Genomic DNA, 27,240 nt, shown 5'->3' with positions numbered 1-27,240 from the left:
ACAGTCGTCATAGTTACGTGATATGTATGTATATATACATATATATGTATATGTATAAATATATATAACGTATTGATTCGGGTTAGGAATATCTTCGTTATACTTATTACTTGACGGTTTATCTGTTGATATCAATGTAGATGATATACCGAGTGCTATCAAGAATTTATTCATATATTTTTTAGGAGTAAGCAATATTGAACAATGGCGTATAATAAGAAAACAAAACACCTTTTTTTTTAGTGGATTTGCTAAGGATTATGTAGAAGACATCTACAGAGAACCTTACATCTTGATGCTTTTAATGTTGATTTGACAGAAATGTCTGAAAGAAAGGAAACATGTAAAACTTATGACAAGATAAATGTAATAACAGGATATAAAGACTGTTCATTGCCGGGAATGTCAAAAGAGCTGCAATTTACAGAGAAACAGAAGTTGATACAGGAGTCTTCGTGGACGAGAACTGTTCCGTACAAACATTGGCATAGCTATGTAAAACCTACCGACAGTATAGGCAGTATTTTTACACCCAATGCGCACATATTTCGAGCCAGGACTTTCACTAAACGCGGTATTAAGCCTGCACGATGGCATCCTTTCGGTGCCGACGGTACGCTTATAAGTCCGCCTCGTGTTTTTATCGAACGACATAAGGAAGAAATTAAACGAAGATGTGCAGCCGTGGCCAAGAAGAAACGCGATGTTCTGCCGGAAAATATAGTGAGTCTGAAGGATTTAGTAGATGACACGTGGTTGCGTAAAAAAAAAAGTCGGAAAGCGAGAGTGTTAATGAAAAAAGAATTATCCGTATGCAAAGGCAGAATAACGAAGCGAAAATCGGATCGGGAGGTAACGAGACATTTTTGTAAATCTCATAAATATTTTGAATAAAATAGCTAATTTTTCTAATTGACAGATATATAATAAAATTAACATCACTGTATTTGTAGATAGTACAATACGTCGAGGCTGAAGTTCCGAAATCCGTGGATGAACAATTGGCCGAATTAATGGCGATAGTCTATAGGGAACAGAGACGATTAATTAAATCTGAAGATGTTGCTAAAATAATTTATCTTAGAGATCATTGTATAAGCGATTATCACTTACAACCATACGATTATGTTAATATCGATGCAGCGAAGAAACGCATTATCGGTAAATTACAAGAACGTGAAGAGTAAGTATTATATTTATGTATTTATTTTTAGACTATTTATTCCGAAAATAGTAATTTTTTAAAATATTATATTAAAATATTATAGTGCGTTAATTTTGCGTTAATGATGCTGATTTTCTGTATTTAATTTCTTGCTTTATTTATATATATTCGCAATACATTATTTATATAATATATATTTATTTTTATTAGAATGTATTAGGTGTACAAAAAGTTCTGAGCTCTTTTTTTTGTAAAATTCAATCTTTATTCAAAAACAAACAAAAAAATATTAATCAGCGAAATATTCCCCGTTTGCATCAACGACCTTTTGCCATCTTTCGGGTAGCTTGCGAATTCCTTGACGATAGAAGCTCACCCGGCTTCGAAGCGATAAAGTCATCAATGCATTTTCGTATCTCTTCAAATCTCACGAAATGTGTATCAGCCAAATGATGCTGCAGCGACCGGAATAGGTAGTAATCGGAAGGCGCCATGTCTGGGTTATACGCCGCGTGCGGGAGAAGTTCCCAGCCTAACGCAAAGATATGGTCCTGAGTCGCTTTCGCAACATGTGGTCGAGCATTATCATGAAGCAAGATCACTTTACGACGTCCTTGGCCAGTAAATGGCCTCTTTTCTTCTAATGCATCGCTCAAATTGGTCAATTGTTGTTGGTAGCGGTCTGCCGTGATTGTTCCACTCGGTTGTAACAACTCGTAATACAACACACCTTTCCAATCCCACCAGATACAGAGCGAAACCTTCTTAGCGTGGATATTGGGCTTTGGCGTCTATGTCGAAGGTTGACCAGGGTCAACCCATGATTTTCTACGTTTAGGATTATCATAAAGAATCCACTTTTCATCGCCTATAATGATTTTGTGCAGAAAATCTTTTTTCCGGAACTTTGAAAGCAAAGTGAGTGCAGTGTCACGCCGACGATTTTTGTTGTCTTCGGACAATTCATGCGGAACCCATCTGCCTTCCTTCTGAACCTTTCCCATCGTATGTAAACGTACGGAAATGGTTTGCTTCGTAACGCCAAGCTGTTCTGCAAGCTCCTTTTCAGTTTGCGCAGAGTTTATATTCAGCAGTGCTTGCAATTCAATCAAGTATGGCATTTTAGAAGGCCAAATGTCAACGCTTTAAAACCGCAAAAGGGCGAAAAGATATATAAAATTTAAATTGTTATTTCGGTTGTATGAAATCTAAAGCTCAGAACTTTTTTGTACACCTAATAAAAGTATGATAAAAGAAATAAAAATAAAGTATATTTTAACATTATAATTTGTTAATGTAGTATGTTTGTGTGTGTGTGTGTGTGTGTGTGTGTGTGTGTGTGTGTGTGTGTGTGTGTGTGTGTGTGTGTGTGTGTGTGTGTGTGTGTGTGTGTGTGTGTGTGTTGTGTATTTGTGACTAATGAATGTTCTCATTAATCAAAAGTATGTATTTTACAGCTTCGATGCTATAACAAAAGGTTTAGAGCGAGAAATAGTTGACGACTATAAGCAAAGCCTTCGTAGTGCAATAGTGGATTATATTCTGATGGATTCCGATGAACGAAAACGCTTATGTATAGAGACATTTCCTATGGAATTTCCCGTTTTATGCGTTCGTGCACCAATGCCTTGGCATCAGTCCAAAGTCATGGCAAGTCATTCGATGAAATATAATCTTTTTATCGGGAATGCGATATTGAGAGACATTCGGGATCTATGGTTTACAAAGTAAGAATGATTTGCTAATCAAAAAATTAAAAACTTAATTTTGTTTTCTTTTGACGCTTAAGTAACCGAGATAATTTAAATAAGATATGTTTATCATCGAGTATATAACCAACGGTCTCCTCTGTCTTAGATATCATCAAGTAAGAATAATTCGCATGCAAGATTTTGGCAAACTTCCTATTCCGGCCGCGGAAATCGAGCCGAAATTCGATGCTCTGTGTACCGCTGCTACTGATGTTCTCGTTAAAGAATGGTTGGCCGATATAGCGGAAATCTTTCTCGAAAAAAAGGACGATTGGTCGCAGTACTTCGAAATGCAGCCTAACGCGTCTACCGCGATGATTGAAAAATATTTTCGTAGTGTCAATTCTCTATTGTCAAAGCAACTACGAATCATGATAATGAAAACGTTAGAAGACATAAGAGATTTTTTCATGCGGTATAAAGATGGCAATGTGTTTGAGGGAGAGTACAAGGATCTCATGTTTCTCGAGTAAAATTCTTACTTTTATTATGTATACACAGATTGTAAACAAAATTATTAACTTTTTTTGATGTTGATTAAAATGGATGCGAATATAGTAGAAATTACATTGTAGAACTCCTTTCATAACAGTAAAAGTGGAACCAAAACTCTATACGACGAAATTACACTGCAAACCAGATATCTTTCAGTTGCACACTATGATCTCGCGATGTTTCGATAAGATCATCATGATAGGCGCTACGATACCCAAGATCGAAACCCTTTTATTTCCGGAACTGAAGGATACAGGTTATTTATTTCCTATCTCGCGTTTCGAAGATACGGTAATTGTACTTATAATAAATATATTTATATTTTAATAAAATATTTTAACGAAAAGATGTCGAACATTCAATAAATTTGCTACTATCATAGATATTGAACATCATCAACGACGTTTTGAACATAATTATTAAGCACATAACTGGTCCCGACAATTACCTCAAGTGCTATAACGATCTACTGTATATTACAAGCGGAGTAGCCGAGGAAAAATTGAATAATTTCTTCAAGCTGGAACCAGTACCATTGTTGCGGGAATTTGAACAACAGATAAAGGCATACGATGCTCTACGAAAAGAAATTTATATGTTTCGATGTAAAGTAAGTTCACGATTGAGTCGCAATTAATTCTACCAGATAAACGGACAAACAATAATTCAACATTTTTATATTAGAAAATTCTTAATACCGATACCAAAGTACAAACATCAATACTAAAAAAGTATTAATTTAAAGCTTTTTAAATATTTCCTTTAGCGTAACATTATTTGGAATCAACAAATTAATTATCAGAAAATTTATAATGCCATTTAATTCCTGGTATAAAAACACAGTATAACTGCATTTCGAATGTGAAATGTGATGAAATGTGAATAATAATTTATATAATTTGACTAATTTTCTTGTAATAGATCCCGTTGAACATGCTCGAGATTGATTGCAGTACTGTAAACGATACGATGAGGGAAATTTTACACGCTCTTCGAAGCAAAATATGTGATTTCTTTGCCAGCGAGTTGCGTGCCAACAATCGCGAATTGTGTTCAATCTTCGATGAGATAGCTGAGAATATCTCAAAGATGCCGGAAACAACGCAACAAGTAGTCGAGTTATACAACTATCTGTGTGAAAGCCGCGACACAACGATGTTTAATCTAAGAAGACGGTTAATTCGCTCAGTTGAATTGACATTATTCTTGTTCGATTATCAGCCGCTTTCAGATGAAGATATCCACTTGAATTCACGCACCATCACTTGGCCGAAGGAAATGGAAGTCGTGATGGAACTGGCAAGCAATAGATTAAACATGAGAAAGAACTTTTTAGAAACGGTACTTCGTACAAGACGAAACACCTTCGAAAAGAAGATAAATACGATACAGCTAGCGATCGAGCAATTCAAACGAAAAGATCCGCCGATCCTCACGATGGAAGAAATGGAGCAAGCCGTGGATGAAATTGATCATATTTCTACAACCATGACAGAGATTCATAAGGAAGCCGAGAAGATCAATGAGGAGGAAGGATTACTGGATATAGAATTGAGTCCGTATATAGAGTTGCCAATTATGTCCAGTACGGTAGACACCTTTGACAAACTATGGCATACCGCTTTAGACTTCCACCGAAATTATGACAAATGGTTTTATGGTCCGTTCCTGGGTCTGGACGCGGAACAAGTGCGCGAGGAAACTGAAAACACATGGCGAATTTTATACAAGCTGGCTCGCATGTTGACAGAGGTGCCAGGTGCGAGGCGCGTCGCTGAGATAGTACGCGGCAAGGTGGAGAAGTTCCGACAATTTATCCCAATATTGCAGACCATTTGTACGCCAGGTCTACAAGCCCGACATTGGGAGAGGATCAGCAAGATTGTCGACATGACGATTGTACCAACAGACACTAGCAGTCTGTCGGAAATGATCGAATACGGACTACTGGCTTTCATCGCCAAATTGGAAGAGATAGCTTCGATGGCCACGAAGGAGTACACTCTGCAACGGAATCTGCAGAAGATGAAAGACGAGTGGCAGGAGGTCTACTTTGAGCTGACGCCTTACCGAGAAACCGGAGTGTTTATATTGACTGCCGTGGATGATATACAGATGTTGCTGGACGATCATATTCTCACAGCGCAGACCATGCGCGGTTCGCCCTTCGTAAAGGCATTCGAGGAAGAGATGCAACAGTGGGAGGAAAAGCTGATAATGATGCAGGACATCATCGATCAGTGGTTGCTTTGTCAGGCCACTTGGATGTATTTGGAACCAATATTTAGTAGCGAGGACATTCTGCGTCAGATGCCAACCGAATCGAGGAATTTCCGTAGAATCGACAAAATCTGGCGCAATATTATGTCCTACGTCTACGACAATAGACGTGTGACCGATGCCACCGCGATGCCTAACATGTTGCAGGAATTTAAACTCTGCAACTCGTTGCTCGAAGAGATTGAAAAGGGTTTGAGCGATTACCTAGAAAAGAAGCGTCTATTCTTCCCGCGATTCTTCTTCTTATCAAACGACGAACTCTTGGAAATTCTGTCCGAGACTAAAGATCCGCAGCGGGTACAGCCGCATCTGCGAAAGTGCTTCGAAGGTATTAACAAGCTTCGTTTCACTAAGGAAGAGGAGATTATCGGCATGCTGTCGGCTGAGGAGGAATACGTGCCTCTGAGTGGCAAGATTTATCCGGCTGACGCAAAAGGTATGGTCGAGAGATGGCTATGTCAGGTTGAAGAATTTATGACGATGTCGATACGCGACATCGCTGAGAATAGTATAGTCGCGTATTTCGATGCTGTACGCGAAGAATGGGTACTCTCGTGGCCCGGTCAGATTATCATCTGTAGCAGCCAGGTACATTGGACTAGCGAGGTGTACGAATCCTTCGAGGATCGCTCCACGGCATCTTACTTATACAAGTGCAGCGATCAAATAGAGGAAATCGTGACGCTTGTGCGCGGCAAATTAGAGCCCGGTACCAGAATAACGTTGAATGCCCTAATAGTGTTAGATGTACACGCTCGGGACGTGGTGAAGCTGCTGGTCGACAAAAAGGTCGACGACCCTTCGGACTTTAACTGGATAGCGCAGCTGCGCTACTACTGGCTGGACAACTGCATCACCGTCTCCATGGTCACGACGAATATCATGTACGCTTTCGAATATCTCGGCAATACGTCCAGACTGGTGATAACACCGCTGACCGATCGATGCTATAGGACTCTGATGGGCGCGTTGAAGTTGAACTTGGGTGGCTCGCCGGAAGGACCGGCGGGCACTGGCAAGACGGAAACGGCCAAGGATCTCGCGAAGGCCGTGGCCAAGCAGTGCGTGGTGTTCAACTGTTCCGAGGGATTAGATTTCAAAGCGATGGGCAAATTCTTCAAAGGTATCGCGCAGTCCGGAGCCTGGGCGTGCTTCGATGAATTTAACAGAATCGAGGTGGAAGTGCTATCCGTGATTGCGCAGCAGATATTATCGATACAGATGGCCATAAGCATGAAGCTGGACAAGTTCATGTTCGAGGGCACCGAGTTAAAGTTGAATCCCACCTGTAATGTCATCATAACGATGAACCCGGGCTACGTTGGTCGACAGGAACTACCGGACAACTTGAAGGCGTTGTTCCGGACGGTGGCGATGATGGTACCGGACTATGCCATGATCGGTGAGGTTACTTTGTACTCGTACGGCTTCACGAACGCCAAGAGTCTAGCGGAGAAAATAGTTCACACTTACAAATTATGTTCCGAACAATTGAGTTCTCAAAAACATTACGATTACGGAATGCGGGCGGTCAAAACCGTACTCATAGCGGCCGGCAATCTGAAGCTCCAATATCCGAAGCGCGAGGAGCACCTTTTGGTACTCCGCGCCATCGTGGATGTCAATTTGCCCAAGTTTCTCTCCCAGGACGTTTCTCTTTTCAACGGCATCTACATGGATCTCTTCCCGGAAGTGCAGCTGCCACAACCGGAACGTGGCGAGCTGGTGGAACTGTTGAAGACGAATCTAGCGAAGCGAAATCTTCAGGCTACCGATTGGTACCTGGAGAAGATCGTACAGATCTACGAAATGATACTCGTGCGACATGGTCTGATGATTGTCGGTACGGCCTTGGGTGGCAAAACCCAAGCCTATCAGGCACTAGCCGATTCCCTGGGCGATCTATCGGTGAGACGGAAAGCCACGATGCGGGAGCACCGCACGATTTATCGAGTGATCAATCCCAAGGCTATCATGTTGAGCCAGCTGTATGGTAGCTTCGATCCGGTGTCGCACGAATGGAGCGACGGCGTGTTGGCCAATACGTTTCGCGAGTACGCGCAATCCATCTCGTTGGAGCGCAAATGGATCGTATTCGACGGTCCAGTGGACGCGATCTGGATTGAGAGCATGAACACCGTGCTGGACGACAATAAAAAGCTCTGCTTGATGTCAGGCGAGATCATACAGATGTCCCCCAAGATGAATATGATCTTCGAGCCAGCAGACCTCGAGCATGCTTCGCCCGCTACCGTCAGCAGATGCGGCATGATCTACATGGAGCCTTCTCAGTTGGGTTGGCATCCAATTTTCGAATCTTACAAGAAATATCTCGATGAAAAATTGCTGCCCGAACAATGTGAACTCATCTTCGAGTTGATCGAATGGCTAACTAATCCAATATTACGTTTTATCCAACGCAGTTGTAAGACTTTTATAAATACATCGGAGATACATATGTTTCTAGTAAGTATGACAAAAAATTGTGTTATATTACTCGATTTAGCAAGGAACTATTACAATATTAAAATTGTGAAAAATTTATTAACTTATCGAGCGAGTAAAGTTGAAAACAAAATTATGCAATTTCACAGGAGTTTTTATTAATTGCCGAAGTTACTACATTTCAATACTCTACTATCTCTTTCGTTCGGAAAATTTTTTAAAAAATATTCCTTTTTATAATTTTATTGAAAATAGAACTTGAAAAAAATAATGAACATTTTGAACCCTCAAAATTACAATATCTTTTAAACATATACTTTTTTTTAATGCATTTTAATTTAATGTTTTTCTTTTTACATATAATAGTCTTTCACAAGAGTATTCAGCATGATGTTAGCAGAAGAGACACAAGTGAGCACGGTATGGCTGCAGTGTGTATTACTCTTCAGCATAGTTTGGGGCATGTGTTCAATATTAACGAGCGACAGCAGAAAAGCCTTTGACGTGTATCTGCGAAAATTGTTACTCGGTAATATCGAGGAGTATCCTAAGCCGAAGATGTTCAAATTGACGAAGAAACAGATTTTTCCCGATAGAGGTACGGTATACGATTGGATTTACGAGAAGAGGAATAGTGGATGCTGGATATCTTGGATGGATACTATGCAGCAGGTATTAATAAAAAAAAAGCAATTATATGTATTGAATTATATGTATTGATAAAATCATAAGATGAGTGATAAAAACTTAAAAGGTAATTATAATATTCCTACTTTTATATATTTTTAAAACTTGATAAATTTTTTAATTAATATCGGAGCATTAATATAAACATATACAAATCAAATTAATAAAAATTTCAAGTGAAGCATTTGAAATTGTCGGCAATTTGGAGAAAAGCAAAGGGAAAATAATAAACATTTAGAATATATGTTTCAGGCACCTTTGCCAGCAACGGCGAAAGCGAGCGAGCTGATCATCCAAACACCGGAGACATCCATTCAGCATTTCTTTATCAAGCAATTTATGCGGAGATTAGTGCCACTTTTGTTCGTGGGACCCACAGGCACCGGCAAATCCGCCATCGTGTTAAATTACCTCGTATCGTTACCTCGGGAAAAATTCTTAGAGAATATTGTAAATTTTAGCGCGCGTACGAACGCGCCGCTGACACAGGAGATGGTCATGTCAAAGTTGGATAGAAGAAGAAAAGGGGTTTACGGTCCTGCGATGGGGAAAAAGTGTGTATTATTCGTCGATGACCTTAGCATGCCGCAGGTGGAAATCTATGGCGCCCAACCGCCGATAGAATTGCTTCGTCAATGGATAGATCACGGTTACTGGTTCGACCCGAAGGACACCTCGATGCTGTACCTAGTGGATATCCTGCTAATCGCGGCTATGCTACCACCCGGAGGCGGCTCTAATGTCGTGACGCCACGATTCATTCGTCATATGCATGTGATCGGTATCGATTCCTTCGAGGAAGCAACGATGACGAAGATTTTCTCGTCGATTCTCGACTGGCATTTCGCCAAGGGCTTTGTTCCGGAGGTTTCACGATTGAGCAAGATGACAGTGAATGCAACCATGAAGGTGTTTCTCGAAGCTATCAAAAATTTCCTACCAACGCCATCGAGAAGCCATTACAAGTTTAACTTGCGCGATTTCAGTCGAGTTATCGGCGGTGTACTTCTGGTGCCAGCGGCTAGAATGAAAGATCCCGATAAACTCATCAGATTATGGGTTCACGAGGTATATCGTGTTTTCCACGACAGGTTGATAGACGACACTGATCGTGAAACGCTATTCAGGATGGTGCAATATACCTGCTACGATCAGTTGCGTCAGCCGTTGGAAAAGGTGCTCGTCAGTTTGCTCAAGCCGAATGAACGAGCGATCACGCGTTCTCACATTCGCGAACTCTTTTTCGGGAATTACATCGAGCCCGACGCCGATCCGAAGGTGTACGACGAAGTGACAGATTTGGAGGATCTCCAGGAAAAAATGGATTATTATTTGGCCGAGTACAACGCGGTTTCGCAGGCGCCGATGAATCTGGTGCTGTTCCGTTACGCCATCGAGCATATTTCTCGTGTTTCTCGAATATTGTTGCAAGACAATGGCCATGCCCTACTCGTTGGAATAGGTGGTTCTGGTCGCGGTTCCTGCACCAAACTAGCGACCAGCATGTGCGAGTATCAGATATATCAGATCGAGATCACCAAGACCTACGGACCAGCCGAGTGGCGGGAAGATCTGAAGCATTTACTGTTGCGCGTCGGATGTGACGGCAAGCCCACCGTTTTTATCTTCGGCGATCATCAGATCAAGGACGAATCTTTCATCGAGGACATTAACATGATCTTGAATACCGCGGACGTCCCAAATTTGTACGCGGTAGAGGAGAAGGCGGAAATACTGGACAAGATGATGACCATCGCACGAGACGCGAGCGGTGGCAAGAAAGTGGAAATGACACCGATGGTGCTTTATGGTCTCTTCATCGAAAGGATTAAAAAATTCCTTCACATAGTCTTGACAATGTCACCAATAGGCGACACTTTTCGGAATCGTCTCAGAATGTTCCCATCGCTCATTAATTGTTGTACTATCGATTGGTACACGGTCTGGCCCGAGGATGCTCTTGAAAAAGTAGCTAGAATGTCATTAAGAGATCTCGATATTGGTTCGGAATTGCGTGAGAAATGTGTACAGATGTGCAAAGAGTTTCATACAAGCGTCTCCGTGACGAGCGAGGATTATTATTTGACTTACGGCAGACGGTATTACATCACGCCTACGAGTTTCCTGCAGTTAATCAAATCGTTATACAGATTGTACGGGCAGAAAATCGAACAGATTACCGTGCAACAGAATCGCTATGAAGTCGGTCTGGAGAGGCTGGACTTCGCTGCGGGCCAGGTGACGATTATGCAAGACGAACTACATCAATTACAACCAAAATTATTAGCGCAGTCGCAGTTGAGCGACAAGCTAATGATCAGAATCGAGCAGGACACCATCAACGTGGAAGCGAAGAAAGAGATCGTGGCGGCTGATGAAGCTTTAGCGAACGAAGCGGCCGCGGCGGCTCAGGCAATCAAGGACGATTGCGAGAGCGATTTGGCGGAGGCTACTCCGGCGTTAGAAGCAGCCTTGGCAGCGTTGGACACCCTCAAGCCGGCGGACATCACGATCGTGAAAGCGATGAAGAGCCCTCCGGCCGGCGTTAGACTGGTGATGGAAGCGATATGCGTGCTGAAGGGCATAAAACCAGATCGAGTCCAAGATCCGGTTACTGGCCAAACGATAGACGACTATTGGCCCGCGTCCATCAGACTACTTGGCGAAATGAAGTTTTTGGAGAATCTGAAAAACTTTGACAAGGACAACATACCGCCCGCATACATGAAACGCATCCGCGAGAAATTTATAAACGACCGGAGCTTCCAACCGGAAGCAATCAAGAAGGTTTCCACCGCGTGCGAAGGTCTTTGCAAGTGGGTGCGCGCCATGGAAGTATATGATCGCGTGATCAAGGTCGTTGCGCCGAAGAAGGCGATGCTGGCGGAAGCCGAGGCCGCGCTGGCCACGCAAATGGAGATGCTCAACGAGAAGAGGGCCCTGCTGCAGGAAGTGACGCAAAAGTTGCAGTCCCTGAATGACGAGTTCGCCGAGTGTATGCGCGAGAAGAAGAAGCTGGAAGATCAGATCGATTACTGCAGGCAGAAACTGGAAAGAGCGGAAAAACTGCTGGGTGGACTGAGCGGTGAGAAAACTAGATGGAGCGAAACCGCTAGTAAACTGGGCGCTAGTTTGGGAAATGTAATCGGAGACATTCTGTTGTCGTCCGGAATGGTGGCTTATCTAGGAGCATTCACAATAGAATACAGAAACAATTTAATCGACCAGTGGCACGTCTCTTGCATACGAGCGGCTATACCATGTGGCGCGAGATTTAATCTGATCGATATACTTGGCGAGGCGATAGAGATCCGGGGTTGGGCTATCCAGGGTCTGCCGGCCGACAACTTCTCCGTGGAGAACGGTATAATTGTGAAACACGCCGATCGTTGGCCGCTGATGATCGATCCACAGAATCAGGCGAATAAATGGGTGAAGAACATGGAGAAGCCGAACAAGCTGGCGGTGATCAAGCTCACGGATCCCAATTACATGAGGGTAATGGAGATGAGCGTTCAACTGGGATTGCCGGTATTGCTGGAAAATATTCTGGAGGAGATCGATGCGATCCTGGAACCTGTGCTGCTGAAGAACATATATAAACAGCGCGGAGTGCTGTACATGAAGTTCGGCGAGACCGTGTTAGAGTACAATCCAAATTTTCGATTCTATATCACTACGCGTCTACGAAATCCGCATTACCTGCCCGAGATTGCGGTAAAGGTAACGTTATTGAATTTCATGATTACACCTCAGGGCCTGCAGGACCAACTGTTGGGTATTGTAGTAGCTAAGGAGCTGCCGATGCTAGAGGACAAGAAAAATCAGTTGATAGTAGAGGGCGCGAATAACAGGAGAATTCTGAAGGAGATCGAGGATAAAATCCTGGAGGTTCTTACCACATCCGAAGGCAACATACTCGAAGACGAAACCGCCATCAGGATACTCTCGACCTCGAAGATGTTATCGGAGGATATTGAGGCGAAACAGGAAATTGCGGTGAAGACTTCGGCGGAGATAGACAGAGCTCGCAATGGTTACAAGCCAGTCTCGAAGCACGGGGCAGTTCTTTTCTTTTGCATCTCCGAGCTGGCCAACATCGATCCTATGTACCAGTACTCGCTACCGTGGTTCCTGCATCTCTACGTCATGGCGATAGCTCACAGCGAGCAATCGGCAGATCTGGATATGCGAATGAAGAGTCTCAATTCATATTTTACGGCGAGCATTTATAGAAACGTGTGTCGTTCTCTGTTTGAGAAGGACAAGTTGATATTCTCTCTGGTTCTCTGTGCCGACCTGTTACGCGCCGCTCAGAAACTGAACGAAGAGCTCTGGGTATTTCTATTAACAGGCGGAGTGGCTCTCGATAATCCTTATCCCAATCCCGATCCCTCGTGGCTGACCGACAAATCCTGGTCCGAGATTGTAAGGGCTAGTCTCCTACCAGGTCTTGAAAAGTTGAGAGAATCCTTCCAGTCCAATATATCGCAATGGCAGGCGTATTACGATCTGTCGAATCCGCAGGAGCATCCTTTTCCGCCACCGTTCGAACGTGAGGGCGAGAGCCTGAGGAAGCTCGTGATCCTGAGATGCGTGAGGACCGACAAGCTGGTCGCCGCCGTTCAGTCGTTCATCATCCATCACATGGGCGTACCTTTCGTGGAACCACCGCCGTTCGATCTCCAGAGTTCGTATGACGACTCGAGTAATGTCACGCCCCTCATCTTTATACTTTCGCCCGGAGCAGACCCGATGGCTGGACTGATCAAGTTTGCCGAGGACCGCGGAATCTCGAAGAAGAATCTCCTAACGATATCGCTAGGGCAAGGCCAGGGCCCGATTGCGATTAGTATGATCGAGCGCGGTATTAAAAGCGGCGAGTGGGTCATTTTACAGAACTGTCATCTCGCCGTGTCGTGGATGAAGGAACTCGACCGAATATGCGACGAGATTATCGTGCCTGAGAACACGCATTCTGACTTTCGTATATGGTTGACTAGCTATCCGTCCAAAGGATTCCCGGTGTCCATACTGCAGAACGGCGTCAAGATGACGAACGAACCGCCGAAGGGATTGAAAAACAACTTGTTGCGAAGTTATTTGAACGATCCTATATCGGATCCCAAATTCTTCCGCGAGTGCACGAAGATAGTGGAGTGGAGGAAATTATTGTTCTCCCTATGTTTCTTTCACGCGGTGGTGCAAGAGAGACGGTATTTCGGTCCACTCGGTTGGAATATACCTTATGAATTCAATGAGACTGATTTGCGTATCAGCATTTTACAATTACAGGTATTGGCATTAGCGACATTCTTTTTATTAATTTAATGAATATAACGAATATCTTGGCGTTGACATAGATATTTATGTTTTCTCATTGATTTAGCTATTTTTGAATGATTACGATGAAGTACCATTCGACGCACTCATCTATCTGACAGGAGAATGCAATTATGGAGGAAGAGTGACCGATGATAAAGACAGACGTTTGCTGAATACGTTGCTGAAGAACTTTTACAATTCTGATGTTATTATACGTAGAGAGTAATATTTCTTATTTTCAAGTCTATATAAAATTGAAAAAGCTGGGAATATATTTTTCTATCAACTTGACATTGATTTTCCCATATAATAAAAATCAAAATTTATCCATAAACAAATTAGTTATCAAATTTTTTTTTAAATGAATATTGTAACTTTAATAATATTATAACTTAATTTTAAATATTCAAGATGAAAAAATTGAAAAGTATAATCAAATTTTTGTTACCAATCCAATACCAGTCAAATGATACATTTTTGAAAATTCGTTAAGTTCTTTTTAATATTCTATATGTAATTTCTAACTTTGCAGATACTCTTTCTCTCCGAGTGAAATTTATCATATACCGGAGAACACCGATTATGAGGGATGTCTGAAATACATTCGCAGTTTACCAATTAATCCAATGCCAGAAGTTTTTGGTTTGCATGAAAATGCGGACATAGCGAAGGACAATCGGGGAGCGATGCAACTATTAGCGAGTGCGCTTGTTACGCAGCCACAAATTAGCGGAAAAGGCGAGTATAATATAAATAATACTTTCCAATTCCAAACTCAAATCAATTTTCATGATAATCGTTCATAATAATTCGTTTCGTTGCTTTTTATAAATGAAATATTATCGTTGCGATGCCTATTAATAGATATTATATAGATTGCCTATTAATAGATATTATACAATTTCTATATTATTCAATGCACTTGATAGATTTTTTTGTACGAGTGAATTGCAAAAATATTATACAAATAATTTTTGTCACAAGATTGCAATTTGTATGGTCAAATAGTACAAACGTGCTATTATTATGAAATATGTTTATAATAATGTTACTGTTTTCAGATATGTCAGATACGTCATGTCATAATCCAAATTATACGATGATAATATGATGATTTATTAATTTTCAGGTGTCGAGAAAGACACGGATGAAATAGTTTTCGCTCTGGCCAGTGAGATCCTATCAAGAATGCGGCCACCGTTTGACATAGACTATGTGTCGAGCAAATATCCGGTACTCTACATCAACAGTATGAATACAGTGTTGCGTCAGGAGCTTGTTAAATTTAACGAACTCACCGAAGTCATCAAGGAAACATTGGACAACGTGCAGAAAGCCATCAAAGGATTGGTGCTGATGTCACCGGAACTAGAGGAAATTTATCATAGCATAAGCATCGGCAAAGTGCCCCTTGCGTGGGATAGAAAATCATATCCCTCGCTAAAACCGCTGGGCAGTTATGTGAACGACCTGTTGGCAAGATTGCAGTTCCTGCAAGATTGGATTGATCATGACGCACCGAATGTCTTTTGGATATCTGGTTTCTTTTTTACGCAATCATTTCTAACCGCGGTGCTGCAGAATTATGCTCGCAAACACAAAATACCGATCGATCTGCTAGACTTTGAATTCGAATTCACTCAATTCGAATCGAGCGTTAACTCTGCACCTTCTTATGGCGTCTATATACACGTATGTAAAGTTTTACTCGCACCTAAACTTAAATAAACATTTCAAAATTGATTTTACATTCTACGGTTTTTATTTGGCCGCGATGACGTGTCTTCAACTATCAATAAACCTTTATTCGCAATGTTTTTTTCAGGGTCTCTTCTTGGAAGGAGCTCGATGGAACAGAGAGACGAGATTGCTGGATGAATCTAAACCCAAGATAATGTTCGACGTGCTACCCATTATATGGTTAAAACCTGGTGTAAAAGCTGAATTCGACATAAAAGACGTTTATCATTGTCCTGTGTACAAGACAAGTGCTAGACGCGGTGTATTAGCTACTACTGGACATTCTTCCAATTTTATACTCTATATCCTAATTCCAACAGATCTGGATGAATCACATTGGATTAATCGAGGTGTAGCTGCGCTCTGTCAACTTGATGATTAATAAAAACGAGGTATGAATTATCAATGTGATTTATAGAGAGAGATGATTCAACACACGAATGAGTGATATATTGAAAGATTGATAAACGTAATTAATAGAATCATTTTAGCTATTAAAGAATTTTGCAACAAACTCTATATATATAGTGGTCGCGTGTTTTCAAAGCTGCATAACATATTTAAAACCTAACATATTTACTTAACATATTTAAGACTTATGAGTCAGAAGGAAACATTTTTCTTTTCACAAAAACAATTCGCAAAAGTAGGAAATTAAAAAGTATATTTATACAGTATTATAAATATATTTAACTAATAACAATAACACGTCGTGTTATCATTAATAGATATAACATTCTTCAATCTCATATATACATTACATTGTTTATTATAATAAATTCATATAAACATATATATATATATATATCATAAAATTTTATTCATAGATTATTCGATGATTAAAAACAATAATGATTATTCTCTATCAGGTACGAATCCAAGATGCAATTCTTCTATGCAGAAAGTAATATTTTGAAATGTACACACATTTTACGGAATGTAATGGAACATAATGCTCAAGAAAATTCTATACAAAATCCCCTTTCTCTGTGCAAAGATTATGAAGGCAAGAATGCGTTTAAATCTTTCTCTAAAAATACCATGATATTGTATACATATGTTCATTGATACAATATAAGAATTTTGATTATCAAGAGAATAATTGATCATCATTGATTATATTTTTACTCAAATTTATTCTTTATAAAATAAATCCAACATGTCCATAATCAAATAAAATATGAAAAAAAGAAATAGAATGCATGGACGTTACAGACGCATTGAAGATGTCTTAAAAGTCGCGTGATTAGATTTTTATAAAAAAGATTTTGGCCTTTCAAAATTTTATTAAAATCATACTGCAGATTACTAAGCTTATTTATATTAAGCTTTACTTCAATGCGGTTTTTAAATTTTAGTTCTTTAACAATCAATTCTTCAATTTCTCTTTAATTCTCTCGCATTCTACAGCTTTAATATTTACCTTATCGAGGTGTTGTATATGCGAGAGAAATATATTCGACTTTTAATGCATCCTGTGTGCTCGCCACAGTTAATCTACATGTTCGTCGCGACACTTGCAGCAAATGTCAATCAACGAAGGAACAAGATCCTTAAGTCTGATCTCGGACAATTCAATCGAGTTTCGAGCTGTAAATGTCACGTGCCGTTATGCGCCCATACACACACATACACACACACACACACATACACGTCATGCATACGATCAGACGTAAAGTCAGTATACTGCGTTACGGACTAGTTAAACGAGAGTTTTTTTTTTTTTTTTAGTGGACTCGTGTTACAGACTAGTTAGTCACAATATAAAAATTGCAGTGCATTACAAAATTTGATGTGAGAATCGCTGCTAAAAACGAATCTGATCTCATAGATATCTACATTAAAATTCACAAAAAGGAGTTAGCGACGAATGCAAAGGACGCTCGCACAGCCTTCGAATTTGTGAGTAAAAAGGATAAGGTACATTATTGTATCGATCAGCTTGGTGAAATATAAATCTTGCATTCTAATAATAGTCGATTAGATCGACGCCTTTAAGGTAAGATTTTTCAATTCCGTGTGAGTGACGCAATTCTTCTGCATAATGAGAACACTGATACCGATAAACAGATGTATATATACAGACATTTGGCACACTCGCATACATAAAAATACCGTTTTAAAGGAGAGAGATGTCTAAGATATAATTATCACGAAACGAAAAGTAGAGATTGAGAAATATATAGAAACTGGAAGACCACATGATAATACATTCGATTGAAAATTCCTAATATTCCTAGATATTCTTTCTGTATCATTAATCAATGATATTCTTGATGCATTAGATTTTTTTACAATAGCGTAGAATTTCGGAAAATAAGAGTACATTACAACAGTTTATTACAGTCTGCAGTTGTTGCACAGTCAATGTCTTCAACCGTGTTCGTTTTGTTCGTTTTGTTCGAAAATTATAAAAAGTTTCAGTAATTATGGACTCGTGCGTCATGTAATACTTAATTTTACAAGGCTATCTTATCTAGACTAGAGTTAAAATAATTAGCATTCACGGTCATTCGAGCTACTACGAGTTATTTGCTTCACTTTTGTCGCAGCCTTTCACAGTGTCGTCTGAGATCCTTCATGCACCTCATTCATGTTCGATTTCGGATTTACATGTGTTTTCTCAATCTAAGAAAATGCATTTAACTAGTCTTATCAATCTTCCCCGCTTGTAGCATCGACTAACGCCGGGTCAATGTCTCGTGGAGTCTCGTTTTTCGACCTTTTTGTCTTGTATTCGACGAAGCAAAAGGCCCCCGTGCCGATAAAAACGGTCACAAGTAACACCCCGAGTTGCGCATACAATCCAATCTGGGTGCTATAAAAGAAGCTGACGGCCGCTGCGACAGATTGGCAGAATTTAAAGAGAGCGAAAGCCGGCGCGCTCTCGTTGGCAAACAGGACGCCCAGCAGCGAATAGACCTGCGTATTGTAGCAGGCATCACCGAAGCCGAGGGCAAGACTGCCCGCCATCGCGAGGATCGGCGAGGTCGTGATAAAGCCCACATTGTTCGTATCCTTGAACGGCGCATCGTTCGGCAGATTTAGAAAGATGGTGATGAAGGCGAAGAGATGCACGATCAGACCGGTGATTACCACCGGCCAGCCGCTGCAGAATCCAGATATTTTCGACGCGAGTATACCGAAAAGCGCGCCGCCCGCGACCTCGCCGACTCCGATGAAGATACCGGACAGTCCAACAAGCTTCTTGGGATTATCGCTCATCGCGGTGGTGAAGCCAACACTGCTAGAATACACGCCGGAGTAGAAGGTGAGCTCGAGACCCGTGTAGATGAACGTCAATGACAGCAACATCATGTTCGGCGTGACGAAAAGCTTGATCGCGTCCGTGAAGGCGTGCCACGCGGTTAGCAGCGGCTTTTCGTGCCTCGGTTCCGGTAGACGCAGCTCCTTGTCGGCACTGGACACCCCCTCGGCTTCGCCCAGCGTTAATTTCTGCGGTGATTTTCTCAGTACGAGCAATATCAGGGTACCGAGCACCGCGAGGCTGGTCAGCACGCTGAACACGATCGTCCGTTGCTCCTTGTTGATGTTGGGCTCCGTGAAGATGAAGAACACAAAAAGGTTGCCGGCAAACTGAGATGTCTGGAAGATCGCCCAGAATATACCAGCGTTCCGCGACATGGTTTCGTTGTCACTGTTCTCCGTCAGATACTGGCCGTGACCGGTCCATATGAGGGCCGCGCCAATCCCGACGAGGGCGGACATGCTGTAAAGCAGGGCATCGTGTGGCCAAAAGAAAGAGGCGATGAAGAGGACGTAGCAGCAAGCGCCCGTGAGTATCGACACCCGTGGGCCAGTCACCGAGATGTACGATGGTGCCAACCAGTTGCAAGTTGCGAACACGCCGTAGATTATGCACAGGCTAATGTAAGCGTCACCCTGGAAACTGTTATCATCATTTGTGATGCTGCTCAGGATAGTTTTCTGCGAACAAAGAAGTCGATGCAACAAGGTCAGCACGCGCTATTCCTCACTCCTCTCGTATAACGTTAGACTTTTAACGATACCGTCGAGGTCCTATTGTCGTATCATATATGCATGAATCGGTCGGTCATCACCGACCGATGGACGACTCGGACTCCACCACGGTAACCGACTTGGAAATAGTCGCCCTGCTCGTGATCTTGGAAAGAAAAAGAGTCTAATATAGAATGCATTATAATTTCTAAGAAATTTCTAAGGTTTTCCTTTGTGAATTTAATTGCCGAACGGAACACCTCTTTTTTTATACTTTATATAATGTGAAGTTGACATGTTGATATTTTATTTTGGCGTTAAATACTGAAACCAAAAGATGTCCCGAATGATAACATTTATAAATAAGAAGTGAAAAGTCAAGATCAGACGACAAATGGATAAGAATTCGAAGAGTGTTATTAAAAGTACAGTATATGAAGCATCGGAATATACGTTGTATCGCTAGTTCCGGTATCTTTTCTTAAATCTGAAACTGGTTTTTCTGTGCATTTACAAAAACTACAAAAAGAACGATGTTAATGACGTTTCAGTCAAGGATAACCACAGAATACCAATGTTACAGCGATAAACATTTTATATTCCTTTGACGTGCCGTTATAAGAATTAGGAATGTGCAGCTTTAACGCGCGAGAACTGCATACTAATGCAATTACAACTACCAACTTGATTTATGATTTTATTTATCGATAAAAATAACGGTACCGTGATAATCTTAGAAAAATTCTATCTTTATGAATATATTTTTAAAAGAGACAACATTCCAAAAGGAAAAAAAAAAAAAAAAGAAAAAAAAGAAAAAAAATATAAATATATAAAAATCTTAGAGACATTTTACGTTCCGATTTTGGACATGTGTTTTCTGGGGTAGCGATTTCATCAATAAGAAAAGTTATGTATAGCAGATTGAAGAAAGAACGCGCGTAAATTATGCTTATTAATGCACGCGTTGTAATTAATAATCGTTCGAGCAATGTTCAAGAGGTTCATATGTAACGCGTCCGTATATCCTTGATGATTTCACCTGTCGTTACTATCATATTAGGATCGAATCGACCGAACGCGATGCGTTATCACAGTTTCAACCGTACTTTCACATACAGGAAAGTATAGCAGCTTATTTATGTCGTAAATCTGTCGTCAACTACTTTAAAACCAACGAGATTTCTCTTCCGCTTGAAAATTATCAGTAATAGTATCGTTTTTTATTATATAACATCTTTATCTTCTATTGCGCGCAACATTAGCGTCATTACGAGCCCCAAGTTCAACTAAATTCTGACGTCAAAAAAGAAAAAATAATATGATCTTTATCAATTTTGTCATAATGTATATGTAGATGCCTTTAGAATAATATTTCTATAACATGCAACAGGAGAAATATTGATATATTTTCAGAATTACATAATTTTTAAAGTTTTTAATCAATTTTCAATTAAGATATTTTCAGTTAAAAACATTTCAAGTGCTATCCGATTGCTGTTTAATTATATTTATCGTGTTCGCGTAAATACAATTGTTTTGTGTCAAGATAACGATCGTCAATACGTAAACGATAATGATAAATAGGTATGCTTTTTCGGTGTATTAATATGTTTTCTAACTGACGAATGTCTTTGTAGCCTTGTTTTCATAAAAATCTTCAAGTATTCGTATCGATAACGGCATTCGATAAAATCTTCAATAGTATTGCAAGATTGTACAGATAAATGTTCACAAAACTTTTACATTATTGAAGCCGATGCCATCTCGCACAAAAAGAAATCCGAAAGAATTTTAAATAAGATTGTCATGTCAGAAACATCTGTATTTAAAAATATTTATTTGTACCAACAACTTTAATAAAACAACTTTATTCCAATAAGAATAAGTAAAATTTATACATTACTAAAATACATTATTAAAATTAATTAATTAATATTTCAATAATTCTGAATTTCAAAGTATTCTGATATATATTTTTTGCAAAAATTTAAAATTATTGAAATTGTGCTTTTTATTTACAAATATTTTGCTTGTGGAAATAAATATTTCATATATTTGACAAGTCCTCTACATAATATCATTATCTATATTTTTCCAGAGTTGTTGAAAAATAAAAATGAAAGTGTTTATTCCGTTTAATTTTGTAGGTAAAAATGTTATTATAAATGTAAAATAATATATATTCTACAAATATCCCTTGTCTCGTTAATTATTTATCTCTTCCGGCAACGCTGGTATTACACATAGTAAAGTATACATTGTACACCATTTACTATGGCATTGTAAAAATTATTTGCCTCCATTATTTTAATTATATTAATTGTGATTATATTAATTATAGCTGACATGGGAGACACGAGGACGTATTTATTCCAATAGTCAACATGTTTTTCAATTAATTAAAATAAAACTTAGACCGCTCATTTGCTACAATGATAACTTTAAAAAAAGGTAGAAGAAATAAATTTAAATGTATCGAATTATTCAAATTTTTTAATACATTTTTAAGTGTAATTTTGTTGTAATAACTGATTATAAAGAAACAAAAGTACTATCAACTGTTCATTCAGAGTATATCGAATTCTTATCTACTATAAAAATAAATCCTTAAAAGTAATCTTTTTTATCATGATATTTTTGATAAAAAATTTTCTTTTCTATCGAAAGTTTTAGATGCTGTATTAGATCGTTGTATCATCATCACAATAATAAGAGAGCCTTCAAAGCATCGTTTTCTCTTTTGCAAATAATAAAATAATAAAAATAAATTAATAAAAAATTAGTAAATAATAAAAAAATGACAATTTATTTATGTTTCGATTGTATAATGCGAATGAACGATACTATTAATAGTCACAAGTTATTTGAGTATATTTCATTTCCGAGCATACTACGTCGTCGCATAGATAATTGACATTATCTAGTCGAGTCTCCTCCCCCTTTCTCTCGTGTTCACGAGTTTAAAAGTGAAAGGAGACTGCGTCGTGCTGCAATCACATCAACTGACCAAGGCGTTTTTCTATTTTAGATATTTCTCCGAGCGCGGGGTTCTCTTTTGAAATAATGGATTATCTCGATAGCATTCCACTCATCGCGGGAGGGAGGCCTCTTCAAGAACGTGAAGTCATTACGATCCTCGAATTGCGACACGAAAAGCGAAGGGCGCACCAAACGTAAAATGAATTCGGTTAGGGAACCGGTTGTGCGTCGGTTCGAACAGGTTTCGGCGGATACAATTATCGAGCACGTCTAGGATGCATTTCGCATTGGCGAACTTTCTCTTTCACCGTGGCGAGGTCCAAGTGACGTTTCTGTTTCCCAGAATTTCGATACGATAAACAGGATTCCGCATCTTCCCCCGGAGGGTTGTAAAATCTCCAATACATTTCGAAACAAATCTTCGCTTTGATTAAATGTAAGAATAAAAGATTAATGACTTTCGAGGATATGGAGATCAATGTCGTTGAAAGAAGGAATTTTTTTTCCTCCTCGATTAGACTTTTGCATAATTTAATCGGATCCGATAAGATTAAGATAACTGACATAAGTGTATCGACGTCATTAATGGACAATCGTCAATTTCTATTCCATGATAATGACCCGATTGCAATCTGGCCGGATATTGCCCGAAATTAACATCCCCATCAACAATTATCCATTTCAATGGAAACGTTATTTTCATAAGATAAAAAGACGAAAAGGTCGCGATCACGTTGATGTTAAAAGACCTAAATACGCGCGTGCGATTTAATCATCGCGTGCAAATATTACGGTAAATTGGATCTTGTGTACATTGTAAGAGATATCGATAGTATAATCGTGGAATTCCAATCAACGGGCAATATCTCCAAGATCTTTAAAAGAGAGAAATAATATATCTCAGATCTCGAAAGTGAGTTGACGTTGACGTAACCGGCGTGATGAACTTTTTACGATTAAACGTGCAAAATAAAGCTATCGACATGGTTGTAAAATAAAAACTTTGACTTTGAAGGATCTGATAAAGTTGGCTAGAATTATTTACCTCAAAGATTCGTAACTAGCACAGAGCCTGCAATTTTTTCATCAATTATTCTTCCATATAATTCGATTCCTATGTCAAAAAGTAGATGTAATATTGACAGATAAGACACACACACACACACACACACACACACACACACACACACACACACACACACACACACACACACACACACACCCACACCACTGAATTTCAAATTATTTTCGAATCGCTGACAGAAGACGCGTAAACTAAAACAAAACGCGTAAACTAAAGCTATCGACAAGATTATAAAACTTTGATGAAGAATCCGATAAAATCGACTAGAATATTACTTATTTGTAATTTTTTCTATCAATTATTATTTCATACGTTCTCTCTCTTTATCTCTCTCGATATTTATATAAAAAAATTTAATATTGGGAATATTAAATTTCAAATTATTTTCAGATTGCTATTAATTGGAAGAAAATTCTAAAAACTAAGCGAGATGAATATTTTAAAAGGTTGACGAGATTACGAAACGACGTTCCGAAGAAGAAATCCATAGATTTTAACTTCAAAATCTTCGCAAGTGATTGATACTTATTGCGCAAAAATGTCGATTAATCATCCGATCATCTCAATTTCGCTTTCTCTTGCAAAAAAGCCTTTCAGAGGAAAAATATCATTGTAAAACCAAGTGCGGAAATATCATCATGGATGCTTCGCCAGCGACTTAAGCTACGCCACTGCGGAATATCATCACCTAATCTGAGACTTTTGTACGCTAATCAGACGTCGGCGGCCGGTGAATTTTGCGCGCAAACAAAGATCGTTGTACCGCGCGCGCAGGCAGCCGCGATCAATTATTCCTCGTGCGCTTGTTACAAAAATCGCCGATATCGCGTATCCGGCGATACTTCTGTATTACGTAGATAACAGCGGTAAAATAACTGACAGATATTACCAGGCGGTTTAGTCAGAACACGATTCTCGCGCATTACTCGCAGATTACCGTGGAATACATTATGTAATTTCCTCCCAGATAACGTTTTAAAGTAACGTTTTAAAGTAAGTTCAGAAGATCATACGTAAAGAGAAACAAAAAAAAAAAGAAAAGAAAACATTATACAAGAGAATTGTGCGTCGACGAAAATTTTTGTCGTGTAATAAAAATTATCCTGAAATAATATTGAAACGATTTTAGATCGCGCAAACGAGATAGTGCAACAATTATGAAATATTAAGACGCAAAAGACAGAGAAAAAAAATTGATAAAACCTGAGATATAACCTTAGATGTAATATAATCTAGCGATAGAAACATAGATGTGAAACATAGATGTGAACAGATTTATTTATCAAATAAAAGAAAGACAAACCAAAAAGAGAAGTGCTTTTAGCAACAAGATTTGAACATGCACTCTCTCTCTCTCTCTCTCTCTCTCTCTCTCTCTCTCTCTCTCCCTCTCTCCCTGTTATCATAATACTCTATGGAAAAGGATTGTCTTCAATTATCCCGAGATTTTTTTTCATTCAAATAGAGATTTTTTTACATCCAGGTACGATCCTTGGGAAAAAGCTCTGTAGCGTATATAATACGTACGTCGCAGATGGCATATTTCGCAATATCGAAAGCAGTCGATAATGATATCGCATAATTTAGAGGCGTTCCAGCTTCGTGCGGCCGATTGGCGATCGTGATTAGTTAACTCTTTGCCTTTTGTAGCACTTTCTAAATCGCACGACTAACCACATGATATCCCATATTCGTACTTTCTAGAACTTTATAGACTAACACGAATGTTTCATTTCGCGTCATGGTAGAAATGTAAAGGGGAATCAAACATTTTATATCTAATTAGATTCATTCGTTCATTCCGTTTCTTGAAATTAAAGGGCCCGCTCGTTCTATCTCGTTTTCCATGTTTCCGTCTTCAGTCAAGATAATAAATAATTGCAGAAAACCAAAAATAACTCAAACGAATCGCTCGCGCTTGAATGCTTAAATGTTACAATTCCTTCACTTCGGGCTAAAAAAAAAAAGAAAGAAATCTCAATGCTGATCGTCGAGTATTATCCAATCGTGTCGTTACTCGAGAGTGCCCATGTCAGACGGAATGAGCATTACGTTATAAATAACATTTTACCATGCCAAACATTAGGAATTAGAAAATTGCATTATTTCAAAGCTATAAAAATTTCAACTATAAATTTATTTATTTAAAGAATATTTCAATTTGTATTAGTTTTTAATTCAAATAATACGATACGCAATTTTATAAGTTTTTTAAAAAATGATGGATTTCGATTCTCTAAAATAATTAAGATGAGAAACGTACTCCCCTTCGCTCCCTTCCAACGTATTTAATCGCGCGTTTCTGTAATGCGGATAAAATTATAAAGCTGTATTTCGTCAACCGTTGCGTAATGAAGGAGATTGTTCTTAATCTCGCAAGCAACATTTCACGTGTATTATACGATAAATCAAAGAAATTTCCGATTCGCAATGAATGTAATGGTCATCGAACGTAACGCGTAAATAGCGCTCGCGTGAAACATAAGGACTCCTTGTAAAAAAAATTTTCCATATATAATTAGGTATATATAATGATATATAAAATGGTGAAACGTACATGTCATTATATATAAATATGTATAGGTACATATGAGTTATGTACGATTATAAACATATGTATTAATATATACTTATATATAATCATATGTAATTATATATTTTTATATATGGATACATATATCTCCTATATGTATATAATTATATAGGAAAAATTTTTTATCGGGCTATACGAATCACTTTAAAATGAGGCTCGTTTCGAAGAAACTTCGAAACATCTTCCAGCACCTTTTGAAAAAATGACGCTCGCGCGCTTATTTCCATTCAAGCGTGAAATCTAATTTCTCTCGCTTTGACGGAAATAAATTCTCTCGAAACAGGAAGTTGTTTATGAATCGCGAAGCGTGCGCGCGCGCGCGCGCAAGCAAGCAGCGGAAGCATGTCCCACAGGTAATAATGATGTTAACATCGATAATAACAATCACGTGCGCCGTCGCTCACCTCTATGTTGCCCATCGTTTGAAACGCCGTGAACACCAGCATGAATCCCCAGCTGAGAATCATGACGTTCAAAAAGCTTCGATCCATGATCGCAGTTGTGGGACGATCTCGTGACGCTGAAGTGAAATACCAGTCGTGGGGTCACCACACGGAGAATGGATTCGCGTTTCGCGCGCGGATCTGAATTACTCGTCGACTAGTTGCGATATCACCAGCTGAGAGCTGGTCGCCGCGTCTCGAAATGAACAAGGCTACCACGCGACTGAGAGCGACAGCACCGTACAGCTGCTTATAAAAAAAACTGGCGT

General features: G+C 39.4%; 2 protein-coding genes across 4 annotated transcripts; one reads left to right on the top strand and one right to left on the bottom strand.

Annotated features, from left to right (window-relative positions):
* The first annotated feature begins 104 nt into the window (after positions 1-104).
* Positions 105-24,073, top strand: Dnah3 (dynein heavy chain 3, axonemal). 3 transcript variants are annotated; one of them, XM_089071440.1, is made up of 14 exons: positions 105-852; positions 954-1,183; positions 2,623-2,892; positions 3,023-3,385; positions 3,492-3,702; positions 3,794-4,021; positions 4,333-8,157; positions 8,503-8,808; positions 9,076-14,118; positions 14,213-14,370; positions 14,681-14,886; positions 15,278-15,840; positions 15,974-16,280; positions 16,758-21,189. In XM_089071440.1, the coding sequence occupies exons 1-13, from the start codon at positions 322-324 to the stop codon at positions 16,268-16,270; spliced, it is 12,231 nt and encodes a 4,076-aa protein (XP_088927566.1). In that variant the 5' UTR covers positions 105-321; the 3' UTR covers positions 16,271-16,280; positions 16,758-21,189. The 3 variants fall into 3 exon arrangements, with proteins under 3 accessions (XP_088927566.1, XP_088927567.1, XP_088927568.1); XM_089071441.1 differs by lacking the exons at positions 15,278-15,840; positions 15,974-16,280; positions 16,758-21,189 and having other exon boundaries at positions 14,213-14,353; positions 14,681-14,847; XM_089071442.1 differs by lacking the exons at positions 105-852; positions 954-1,183; positions 2,623-2,892; positions 16,758-21,189 and adding an exon at positions 22,901-24,073 and having other exon boundaries at positions 3,191-3,385; positions 3,509-3,702.
* LOC105427173 (UNC93-like protein MFSD11) lies at positions 16,536-27,205 on the bottom strand. Its single transcript, XM_011638810.3, has 2 exons — positions 26,933-27,205; positions 16,536-19,836 (listed from the first exon to the last, which is right to left on the bottom strand). The coding sequence occupies exons 1-2, from the start codon at positions 27,017-27,019 to the stop codon at positions 18,544-18,546; spliced, it is 1,380 nt and encodes a 459-aa protein (XP_011637112.1). The 5' UTR covers positions 27,020-27,205; the 3' UTR covers positions 16,536-18,543.
* Between the last annotated feature and the right edge of the window lie 35 nt (positions 27,206-27,240).

This window comes from Pogonomyrmex barbatus, unplaced genomic scaffold (genome assembly GCF_055798465.1).
Source record: "Pogonomyrmex barbatus isolate J1 unplaced genomic scaffold, ASM5579846v1 scaffold12, whole genome shotgun sequence".
Lineage (NCBI taxonomy): Eukaryota > Metazoa > Arthropoda > Insecta > Hymenoptera > Formicidae > Pogonomyrmex > Pogonomyrmex barbatus.
The sequence above is the reverse complement of the archived record's forward strand: the minus strand, read 5'-3'. Positions and strand labels throughout refer to the sequence as shown.

Coding starts and splice junctions, on each gene's coding strand:
- LOC105427173 (XM_011638810.3), bottom strand. CDS start 27,019: ATGGATCGAAGCTTTTTGAACGTCATGATTCTCAGCTGGGGATTCATG. Junction 19,837..26,932: donor AAACGATGGGCAACATAGAG/GTGAGCGACGGC, acceptor CTTTGTTCGCAG/AAAACTATCCTGAGCAGCAT.
- Dnah3 (XM_089071440.1), top strand. CDS start 322: ATGTCTGAAAGAAAGGAAACATGTAAAACTTATGACAAGATAAATGTA. Junction 853..953: donor AGCGAAAATCGGATCGGGAG/GTAACGAGACAT, acceptor CTGTATTTGTAG/ATAGTACAATACGTCGAGGC. Junction 4,022..4,332: donor TTTATATGTTTCGATGTAAA/GTAAGTTCACGA, acceptor TTCTTGTAATAG/ATCCCGTTGAACATGCTCGA.